Below are 12,279 nucleotides of genomic sequence, written 5' to 3' on the forward strand. Positions count from 1 at the left end.
ATAATTGATACGTAATCCATGCACTAATACAATTTTAATAAAGTTGTCTTTAAGTGTAGCATGCACCTGGTTTCTTGGGTGCGGCCTGTAGGGGGAGAAGATGCTTCACAGGACAACAACTTAAAAACTAATGCCAGCTGCCATTAATCACAAAGGAAAAAATGCAATGCAAAGCCACCAGTGTGCAGAGTTGGCCTCATTTTTAAGCATACTTGTTGTGAAATATGGCAACAATTTCAAGCATTTAACAGCACTTCACCCAAATTTCAAGCATATTTTAATTCCTGAAAACACAACAATAAAATTCAAGCATTTTCATGGATTCCGGATACTATTACAAATTTAAATAAATTATAATATTTCTAAAAAAAAAGATTCTATGAGACAAATTATCTGCCAGTAGGGTAGACACAACAATTTTAAAAAAATAGAAAGTTACTAAATGTCATTGGCAGAGAAATAAAATCAGTCAGAGACAACAAGAATAGTTAAGAAATAAGTGAAAAAAATATATTAAAATCACTAAATCTCTATTGAGAGTACAGAAACTGCATTGACATTCCATGCCAAGAAAAATGTTTTTTTTTTTTTACCTATTTTGTTCGGAACATCTTGAACTTCTTTATTTTACAAATGACATTTTTACAAATTCTTAAAAAAAATTACAATATTTGTCATTATTCCCCATTTTGAATTTTACACATAAATATATATACTACAAAATTAATACATGGAAAAAAATGGACAAATGTGTAACCTTGGGTTTTTTGGAAAATTGGAAAGTTCAAATTCTTTTAAAAGTCATCCTTTATCTTCACCATGCGGAATCCGGACAACATTAAGATTCAGTTTTTTTTGGGTGTGAAATTATTTAAATTACACAAATGACAAATAATGATTACAAGGACACTCAAGGGATTTAAATTCTCACTAATTCAAACCACAATTTTGTTAACAGTTTCAATCACAATGATTCTTATTTTGTAATTTCGTAAAAGCTCTAATCAAGGTGTGTCATCTCACAGGTTCTGGCTTCTGCTTGTCTTTATTGAGCTGAGAAGATGCCGAACATTCCCGACTCCGCTGGATGGTAAAGTCACTGGGCCCCAATTGAATGATCTTGCCACTTCCCAGACACTCGTCACCTTTGTAGAGCACTGCAAACTAAGGAGAAAGCATTCCTCGTGCTTGTAAATCGTATACAAGAAACATTGACTTACACTTTTTATGTATGGATACAACTGTGGCATTATGCAGTGACAAAAAGGACAATAAAATGTAAATGTACCAGAGAAATCGGCCAATAGAAGTGAGGCTTTTTTTTAAGCATGTAAGAGCCGGAGATTAAGTTATAATTTTTCTGCGACGCCGAGAGCGGACAGTGCCTTTGTGCCATAAAGATATCCCAAATAAGGGAAAACGGCACATAAAGTGCACACGTGAACAGATTGTGTTATGCCATACATATGTATATATATACCGTAAATTCCGGACTATAAGCCGCTACTTTTTTTTCCCAAACGTTCAACCCTGCGGCTTATTCAGTGATGGGGCCAATTTATGTAATTTTTCTAACAGCCGCCACCGGCGCTCGAGTACAAAAGGTAAGATTTAGACAGGTGGAATATATGTGCCGAGGAAGACTGCAACTTCTTAGCTTGTGCACAAATTAAATTAGCCTAGACATATCTTCACCATGCAATTGCTAAAAGAAAGGCACATGACGCAGCTTTCAAGCTAAAAGCAATCGAGAAGTCCGATAAAGAAGGAAACAGATACTGCACGTAAACTTTACTTTGCGAACGTGTTGCTAGCGAGTTTTTGAACAAGGGAACGTGGGACGACGTCCATATGACAAAGTCTCTTTCCCATACTGGGGAAGACGACTTTGATGACATCAGTTATAAGGAGGAAGATGAGGACGGTTTACTGTGATTTCTAGAAGTACGGTATGTTTTTTTAACAGATCCGTTAACTGTGTTGCGAGCGTGTTGCTAGTAGCGTTTTGCTAGCCTTCACAGGCACGGTTTAGGATGGAAGTTATAATATTATTATTAAAGCTTTGAAAACTCTCTCGGTGTACAGTCTTTCTTTGTAAATATGTGTAACCATGTATAATATGTATTTGCAACTGTATATTTTTGTAGTGTATTTATTATAGAGACTTATTCTGATATGTTTTCCACGGGCGAATCAAAAAGAAGGGGCGAAAAACGACGGGGGCTGACGGGAAGTGGAGTAAAGGTGAGACGTGTTTGTGGACGCAGCGGACAATAGTGGATATATATTTTTCCCACCCTTACCTTTGGAAATATACATTTTTTTTCCTTGGATTATTTTCAACGGGACCCGGATTCTGCAGGTCTGCATCAAGCCTTAAGTACCGGTATCATTTTCCGTTCATTTTACCGGTTGTGGTTTTTGGACTGTGTACTTTATATTCTGTTACAATCGCGGGACTTAAAGTCGGGTTTGGGTTAATTTTGTGATTGTGTTACATGTTTTAATGTGGGCGCATGCGGCTTATATACAGGTGCGGCTTGTGTAAGCACAAAAGCGGTTATCCTCTTAAAATGTGGTGTGTGCGGCTTATAATCAGGTGTGCTCTATAGTCCGGAATTTACGGTATGTAAAAAAAATGTTAAATGTTTATGTTTTAAGAGCACCACTCAAGGTCAAAAGTGCCTTTTTGACAATGGTATTCTTAAACTGCAAACAACAAAGAAGCGACTATTAATAACTTGATTGGAAAAATATGGTATGAATACAACGGTTTTATGTTTGTAAAAATCAACACATTTAGTGATTAAACTATAAAAAGTGAAAGACCAACCGATTCCTCTAGAGCAGGGGTCAGCAACCTTTTAGGTGTGGAGTGCCACTTTCAAATTTGTAAATCAGTGTGCCAGACCAAGATCAATGACTCGCACAACATTTTTTTTAATATCCGAAAGGGCTGTAATTTTACACAAGTCCGAATATACAACAAGGATAGACATTAAACAGAGAGACATTAGACAGAAAAAGCATAACTGACCAATTTATCTTCCACTATTCTTGTTCATCAATAAACTAAAAAAATAATGTGAGCGACATGTGGAGAGGCCTGTAGACATCCATGACTTCAACTTTTTACCACAAGAATCAACCATTCATCATCAACAATGAACTACAATCAAAAACAAGTGATATGGACAGCTACCATACCATTCATCAATGAAATCTTATTGCAGAAAATATCAAAACATTAAATAACAGCAACAAGGCAGAAGGCTACTTGAAAATAAGTGTAACAGAAATAACAGCTAATTTGGACTCTCAGATATAATGTTTTTCTGTGCTTTGCTATACAGTGAGCAATGTGATAGCTTGTGTTTTTAGCAGTGACAAAGGTTTTTAGGGTCTGTGTTTGTTTGCTGTACCTGGAGACAGTGCGTTTTAATGTCTCCGCCTTGAATTCATGTTTCGTCTCGTCATGACGTTTAACACTTGATGTGCGGGGTACAACGCTCTCGAGGCATAATGCACAGACAGCACAGTCATTTTTTGAACAAGCCCCTAGTCGTCAGTCAAAGAACGAGATTTTTTCGCTGAAGGAGCTGTCATTATTAATTCATTTATCTCAAGCCGGTGTTTCTGTGGCTGGGTCAAAACACTGATTTCTCCTCTTCTGCGAGTCGCTGTGCAGACACACACTCGCACGCGGAGCAGAAGAGGAGGGGTGCTGCCGTAAAGCCTCTAAACAACACGGCGCGCAACTGAATGTCTAAATTTCAGGTAAAAAAGCGCATTTTAAAAAAAATCCCAAAAGTTTAGCACACCTATCTTTAGGCAGTTTTGCTCATTCTTCTTTGCAATAAGTCTCAAGCTCAATCAGGTTGGATGGGAGACGTTTGTGCACAGCCATTTTCAGATCTCTCAGGGGGTGTTCGATCGGATTCAAGTCTGGACTCTGGCTGGGCCACTCCAGGACATTCACGGAGTGGTTCTGAAGCCAATCTTTTGAGATCTTGGCTGTGTGCTTTGGTCGTTGTCCTGCTGAAAAATGAACCTTCGCCCCAGCCTGAGGTCAAGAGCGCTCTGGAGCAGGTTTTCATCCAGGATATCTCTGCTGCATTCATTTTTCCTTCTATCCTGACTAGTCTGCCAGTTCCTGCTGCTGAAAAACATCCCCACAGCATGATACTGCCACCACCATGCTTCACTGTAGGGATAGTATTGGCCTGGTGATGAGCGGTGCCTGGTTTCCTCCAAACATGGCGCCTGGCATTCACACCAAAGAGTTCAATCTTTGTCTCATCAGACCAGATAATTTTGTTTCTCATGGTCTGAGAGTCATTCAGGTGCTTTCTGGCAAATTCCAGACGGGTTTCCATGTTCCTTTTACCATACAGGCCTGATTGGTGGATTGCTGCAGAGATGGTTGTCCTTCTGGAAGGCTCTCCTCTCTCCACAGAGGAACGCTGGAGCTCTGACAGAGTGACCATCGGGTTCTTTGTCACCTCCCTGACTAAGGCCCTTCTTCCCCGATCGCTCAGTTTAGAAGGCCGACCAGCTCTAGGAAGAGTCCTGGTGGTTCCAAATGTCTTCCATTTACGAATAATGGAGGCCACTGTGCTCATTGGGACCTTCAAAGCAGCAGACATTTTTCTGTATCCTTCCCCAGATTTGTGCCTCAAGACAATTATGTCTCGCAGGTCTACAGACAGTTCTTTTGACTTCATGCTTGGTGTTTGTGCTCTGACATGCACACTCAACTGTGGGACCTTATATAGACAGGTGTGTGCCTTTCCAAATCATGTCCAATCAACTGAATTTACTGCAGGTGGACTCCAATTAAGCTGTAGAAAGATCTCAAGGATGATCAGTGGAAAAAAAGATGCACCTGAGCTCAATTTTGAGCTTCATGGCAAAGGCTGTGAATACTTATGTAAATGTGATTTCTTAGTTTTCTATTTTTAATAAATTCAAAAAAAGTAAAAAAAACAAAACTTTTTCACATTGTCATAATGGAGTATTTTGTGTAGAATTTTGAGATAAGAGATTAAATTAATACAATTTGGAATGAGGCTGTAACATAACAAAATGTGGAAAAAGTGAAGCGCTGTGAATACTTTCCGGATGCACTGTATATATATTTCAATACCTTCTCGATATGGGTTGTTATGGAACGGATTATCCCTAAAATACCAAGGGTATACTATAGCTTTAGTACCTGTCCTGGCGTTAAAGCTCTGAGAGGCTGAGTAAGGGAGATCCACACGGAGCCATCCATGTTGAGAGTCACAGTACAGGGAGCTACAAAACACCCAAAACAGTAAAATGCCTGAGTATCGTATTTGTCCTTTCTGCATTTAAATCCACTTTTCAAATGTTTTATGCACACACTTAGCGGCATCTGGTGGATGAAGCGGAAGTGGCACTCCATCATCTTGTTCTGAGCCAGTATTGGCGGCGGCTCCTCTGCGATCCAGTGGAAGCGATCCGTCCGGACGGTGTCGCGAAAAAGAGACGGGTGACTGGTGGACGGTGCCTAAAAGTGGTTGATCAAGTCAAATGTGGACAGTGTGGCTCAATACCCGAAAAGAAAATTTTGAGTCACCGCTTTTACTGATCTCCATAATAGAACTTTTATATATTAAGAGATTTAAAAAAAAAAAGAAAAATAAAGATTTTAGGGATGCATACTTTTTTGTTTTTTTCCCCCTGACCGATACCAAAAATGTCCTGCAGTTTCAGACCAATACAAAAAGACAATATAATGTGTATATACAGTAGATGCACAAAGATAAAGTTGTCATATACTCAAACTGTAAACTTTAAAAATGATGGTATTTTACAATACTTTTATCTTGCTTTTATCATTAAATGAAAAATACATTAAATACTTAGCTTATTTTAGTTATGTTTTCTTATTTGACTACATTTTTGTTTTTCTCCTAGAAAAAATAATTTGCATTTTTATTAGTTTAACTTATTTCACAATTTTTACTTATTATTAGTATTTTAATAAATCATTTTCTTGTTTTCTTAATCTCATTATCTCATTAGCTGCACCGCTTATCCTCAGTAGGCTCGCGGGGGTGCTGGAGCCCATCCCAGCAATCATCTGGCAGTGGGCAGGGGACACCCTGAATTGGTTGCCAGCCAATGGCAGGGCACTCAGGGAGAGACAACTAGCTTGCTCATTCGCACCTAGGGACAATTTGGATCGGCCAATCCACCTGCACGTCTTTGGAATGTGGGAGGAAACCGGAGTGCCCGGGAGAAACCCACGCAAGTACGGGGAGAACATACAAACTCCGCACAGGAAGTCTGGTAGCTGGATTTGAACCCACACAGGAGGTTCCCAAGACCTTAGAACTGTGCCGCGCACGCGCTAACCACTGCGCTGTGCTGCCCTGTTTTTCAAATGAAATGAAAAAAATGCGGCATATGTTTGATAATGCTGATCAATTTAACAGTTAAATAAAACAATAATATTAAGAGAAAATAACTTGAAATATGCTACATAAAATCAATTTTCTAGAAAAATAAGTCAAAAATTGAGAAAATTGATAAATAAAATGTGTAATATAATCTTCCAGTTGGTTAAGAATATTAAAAGACAAAACCGATGTATTATCATTATTGTTACAATTGTGTTTAAAATTATAACAAAGAACCAGTCATGGATGTATCATATTAGTTATTCTGATTTTGTTATTTTGTTTTTACAGATACTGACAAGGTCCTGCATTTAGTGAAGGAAAAAAATAAGTAAAATATACATATGGCAGATGTTTGATAATTCTACTAATTTGTTGGTGTTATTTGTCTGGACTTGGTAAAGAACATTTTCAAAAAGAGAAAATCATTCTAAATACACAAAATCAGATAAACTTTCCGAGAAATAAATTAAAAATAAAGAAAATTTTGAAAACCATACTTAAAATGATCTAAACATTCTTCAAATGGGGAAAGAATATAAGACAATTAATTAATTTGTAATAAACTTGTACAATTGCAGTTTACTAGAATAAAGATTATTTGTTAAAGAAAAAAAAAATAGCATGGCTCCACATAATTAATATTCTTTTTCAGGGGACGCTTATTACAGATTACTGGGGCACCATCATCTATATGTGAAATAATAGTCAAGTAATCGCAGTGCATCCCTATTTTAAGTTCTTTATCACACCCTTATGGTGACTGAAGACAAAACTCTTACCACCAAAACGTCCCCCGTAGTAATATCCTTATCCACAACAAACCAGGCATCCCTCTGTCCTCCAATTCGCGCTCTTTGACCCAACGTCAAAGTGAACCAGCCTTCAAGAAGAGGTTAAACAATAAACCCTTAAGTTAGGGGTGAGTCTGGTTCAAATTCACTGCCCAAAAAACAAACATACCCTTGTGTGTGCCCATTACAGATCCATCCTCAATGGACACAAAGTTACCAGGTTTAGGTTCCAGATACTGGGGGAGAGACATTGATTGGAAAATAAACAAAACCATCCGAGCTTATCTTGACAAGTAAATAAGGAATATTCTTAATAATGGCAGCTTGCCGAAAATAAAACCTACCTCCAAGATAAAGTTTTCAAAGTTTCTCTCACCAATAAAGCAGATGCCCATGCTCTGTAATAACGACATTGTAATAAACACAACGTCTTTTCTTTCCCTTTCTTTAATTTTGTGTCACCTCTTTCTTCTTGAGCACATGGTGAAAGCCTGCTTCAGCCGCCATCTTTTTCACAAAGTCCTTAGTTAGTCCGGCTAGTGGGAACATAGTCTGCCGCAAGGCATCTTGGGAGATCTGACTAAGGAAGAAGGTCTGGTCTTTGACGAGGTCAGCCCCCTGGTACAGTCTCACCGCTGAGAGGGGAGCAAAGCCGTGAGTATAAAAAAAGTAGGTGAGATAACATAGTGAAGGCAAAAACCTACGGTTTCGGAACTCAAATCGATTTCTGAACAGAACAAGTGGTACAGTTCTAGGAGTTTGCTGGAAAATCTCCTCGTCTTCCTGGGAGGTCCTGGCGTAGTGGCCGGTTGCCATGGCATCAGCACCTACACATTCAAACAAAACAAAACCAAGAAATGTTATGCCTAAATAAAAATAAAAACTGTTCCAAATGTTTTTTATAAATATAGTGTGAACCCCCGGGATACAACATGAATATGTTCTGAGGTGGAAATCGCAAAGTGAAAGTGCAGTGGAGTAAAGGAAAAAATATTTACCATTGGTGTGACATGAAATAAGCTGGTTGAGTAGAGGAGGAATGCAGTGGAAGGGACAGGGACGGAGTAATAAAAATGCAACTTAGCGAGGATAGCGACTTGTGTGCTTCCTTCCTATTTTTTTTGATAACCCCAACTTTATTTATATGGTTATCATGTTTTTGCTTCTCCTTTTAGCATCACTGCAAGCCCATGACCTACAGTGCATCCGGAAAGTATTCACAGCGCTTCACTTTTTCCAAATTTTGTTATGTTACGGCCTCATTCCAAATTGGATGAATTTAATCTCTTATCTCAAAATTCTACACAAAATACTCCATTATGACAATGTGAAAAAGTTTTTTTTCTACATTTTTGAATTTATTAAAAATGGAAAACTAAGAAATCACATTTACATAAGTATTCACAGCCTTTTCTTAATACTTTGTTGATCCACCTTTGGCAGCAAATACAGCCTCAAGTCTTTTTGAATATGATCCCACAAGTTTAGCACACCTATCTTTAGGCAGTTTTGCCCATTCTTCTTTGCAATAAGTCTCAAGCTCAATCAGGTTGGATGGGAGACGTTTGTGCACAGCCATTTTCAGATCTCTCCAGAGATGTTCGATCGGATTCAAGTCTGGACTCTGGCTGGGCCACTCCAGGACATTCACGGAGTGGTTCTGAAGCGAATCTTTTGAGATCTCGGCTGTGTGCTTTGGGTCGTTGTCCTGCTGAAAAATGAACCTTCGCCCCAGCCTGAGGTCAAGAGCGCTCTGGAGCAGGTTTTCATCCAGGATATCTCTATATATTGCTGCATTCATTTTTCCTTCTATCCTGACTAGTCTGCCAGTTCCTGCTGCTGAAAAAACATCCCCACAGCATGATGCTGCCATCATACTTTCCGGATGCACTGTATAATGAATAAAAATAGTACAATTAATACAGTATTGAATCACGAACCTGCAAAGTCTTAACAAAACACACGAGATTCTATACTGCAGGGGTCGGGAACCTTTTTGACCCGAAGAGCAATAATAACAACATGTTTTGATTCTTTTTTCCATATATTTTAAGACAAAATTCAACAAAACTGCCAAACCCACTCACCAGGCAAAAGGTAAATTTTCAGCGGATTTTATTTCACTGTGTGACATTAGACAATTTGATTAACTTTATGATATAAGAATAATGTCAGACCCTGTGTTCCACATCAACAAATATTACACTTTAAACTTGTCTCCCTCCAGCAGTTACTTAAAAGGTGTGTTGCAGCATCTGAAAACTTAAGGCCGCAATCATGACTTTAAGCCAGGAGATAGCGACAGAGTAACACATTATTTGCGTGCATTTCTTAGGCGTGTTCAAATAAACTATTCTGTTTTAATCTTTTTTGTTTTTTTCCGCCCTGAAGAGGCTTAATAAGAGTGAGATACAGGCAGATAGGTGCAGTGAAAAATAAAGCATAAAGGCTCTTTGAACTCAGTTGGGGATCGTTAACACATACTTAATAGAGTAAATTACGCACCCCACCTTGAAGATTGTTGTGGCTCATTTTGACCTTCATTTTTGGGGTAATTAAAGATTTCAGGACAAGGCATAAGCAATTTTATTTGTACAAAAATCCCCCCCACCCAAAAAAAAACCTGGCTGTATTTCCCCTTAGCACAGTGGGAGCGTGCAAGAGAGAAGGAAGTCAAGTCATGTTTCTTTGTCGAGCCCTTAATCACAAGGAGTCTCAAAGGGCTGTGTGCAGAGATACGCCCACCCGTAATGCTTACCCAATCAAATTGCTTTGTGTGCTTTGCTGGTGTTTTGGGTGTTTACAGTTTGGTCGGTCGGTTTTCATCATAAAGTGTCTCAACCGTGAACATCCATTGTTTAATGAGTTACCATATAAAGGATTCCATAGCAACGTACAGCCAAAATGGGGTCTGTTCATGTGACACCTTGACTGTAGATTGTAGAAGAAACCGTGCCCTTTATATAAAGGACTGAACCCATCAGTCAGTACTAAATATGCTTTGCATGTACCATACTTGGAATAGAGCATCTCCGGCTCCTAGGCTTTGTAGCGTATTATGAACTGACCGATAACGGATAATGGATAATGAATAACGAAGATAGAACAATAACCCTTTAAAACCCCCATCTCACAGTTAAAATGCTACAGAGGAAATTTGCTTGAGCAAAATTTTATCTCAGCGCTATGTGTACTCATAAAAAGAGCCTGAGGTTCCCAACCAGTGTTCTAAACCGAGAGAAGCTAAATAAATTGTGGGCGGTATTTCAGAAAATTGCATATCAGCCCCCCTGATGCCATTACTTAAATCGATAGCATACCATCATTTTGTATGACTTGGACCAATAGCATTCAGGCATTTAAGAGATGTTACTCATCATATGAAAGAACACTGTAAAGTTTGAATTCAAAATCATTTGTGGACCTTGAATGGTAGTGAAAATACCATAAAGAAGGGCCGAAAAAATGGAGAAGCTGTATCCCGGAGTCCACTGTACCTTGACAAAACCTACCTAAGGTAATGATTGCATACTTGTGGAAATGGTTGAACTTGATGTGCTTGTTGCAGAGTATATCTGGATTAGGAGTCCTTCCCTTCTCATATTCTTTTAATAGATTACTGAAAAGATACAAAAAATATATAACTAATAAGCAAGGAAATAAGTTGATTTCATGTAGGTTGATATTTTACATACCTGAAAACCTCATTCCAGTATTCCTTAACATATGACACCTGATGGAATGGGATGTCCAGGATTTGGCACACTTTGTAGGCATCCTCGCAATCCTTTTCAGTTGTGCAGACACCCTTTTCATCCAGGGAGTCCCAGTTCTTCATGAAAACTCCAGTCACATTGTAACCTGACATGAGAAAGATTTGATAATTGTTATCAGGTAGTTACGAAGTTATCCCTCTGTGATTGCGGAAGAGTTTTGGAGTCGTCTTTACCCTCTTAACATCCTCCAAATGGTGCTTAAATGTTGCAGCAACAGTAAACAAGGAAACTTCACCTTACAACGTTTTCACCTGACGGTGTAGAATGAGATGTATTTCGGCCCCTCTGTATGGCATTCTCCCCACTATACAACATCAACAAATTATTTCGCGCGACCCCCAAATTTTTGCATGTTTCTAATCACAAAAAATATTAAGTCGTAAAATCTCACAGCTAGCAACCATAACATACCCAGGTACATTTTCTATCAGCAAATAATGATCAAAATGATCGAAAATTGTCAAAACAATATAATTATTCTCTAAAATAAACAACGGAAAATCTTTGGCTAATTACTCTGGTATTTCTCTGCGACTCAAGAACATCGTGAAAGGCATTCAAATTTTAAGTGCTGCAGAGTACATTAATTCTTCATGATCTAACAAGCAATAAAATCATTCTCTAAAATAAACAACATAGTAGGAGCTAGGGCAAGGAATACTTGCCCCAGTATACAATTTTCTGGAAGACATCAACTCTTGGGAGTTTAAATGACCCCCATTTATTAGCATTATTTGCCAAGGCAAAGGCCCATGATCCACTGAAAAAGGAGGATCATTGACCCACCTTTGGGTCCCAACCCACCAGTTTAAAAACCCTGGTCTTAAAGAAAAGCTGTGACAAAATCAAAATGACTCTTGAAGGCACAGCATGTTTATGAGCGGGGAACTCAGCAGTCAGATAAAAATCGTATGATAATTCTTAATACAATCGTATTAAACATTTTGGCAAAATACGAATACAATACAAACATTGTACGGGTTGACAGGCATGCAATGTGTATTAGAAAACACACACACAACTTTTTCTATCTGTCAATGTGACTTCGACCCACCTCTTCTCTTTAACAACAAGGCCGCGACGGAGCTGTCAACGCCGCCCGACATAGCACACACCACGCTCCGTATGACACCCATCTTTTAATTTAACTTGCATACCATATAAGAGTCAAATATTTCATTTTGAACACTCATTTATCACTATCGGGCATAGCCATGACTTTTGTCCATTGCAGATTAGAGCCTGACTGGAAACACAAATCATACGGAACCACATAAACTC

At 38.6% G+C, this 12,279-nt stretch overlaps 1 protein-coding gene across 1 annotated transcript; it reads right to left on the reverse strand.

Annotated features, from left to right (window-relative positions):
• Window positions 1–260: 260 nt before the first annotated feature.
• trmu (tRNA 5-methylaminomethyl-2-thiouridylate methyltransferase) lies at window positions 261–12,265 on the reverse strand. The gene is made up of 11 exons (XM_088346961.1): window positions 12,053–12,265; window positions 10,918–11,083; window positions 10,735–10,841; window positions 7,927–8,049; window positions 7,685–7,857; window positions 7,567–7,620; window positions 7,392–7,458; window positions 7,211–7,311; window positions 5,389–5,533; window positions 5,216–5,298; window positions 261–1,164 (listed from the first exon to the last, which is right to left on the reverse strand). The coding sequence occupies exons 1-11, from the start codon at window positions 12,132–12,134 to the stop codon at window positions 1,015–1,017; spliced, it is 1,251 nt and encodes a 416-aa protein (XP_088203087.1). The 5' UTR covers window positions 12,135–12,265; the 3' UTR covers window positions 261–1,014.
• Between the last annotated feature and the right edge of the window lie 14 nt (window positions 12,266–12,279).

This window comes from Urocampus carinirostris, chromosome 11 (assembly GCF_059441175.1).
Source record: "Urocampus carinirostris isolate Australia breed hairy pipefish chromosome 11, RoL_Ucar_1.0, whole genome shotgun sequence".
Taxonomy (NCBI): Eukaryota; Metazoa; Chordata; class Actinopteri; order Syngnathiformes; family Syngnathidae; genus Urocampus; species Urocampus carinirostris.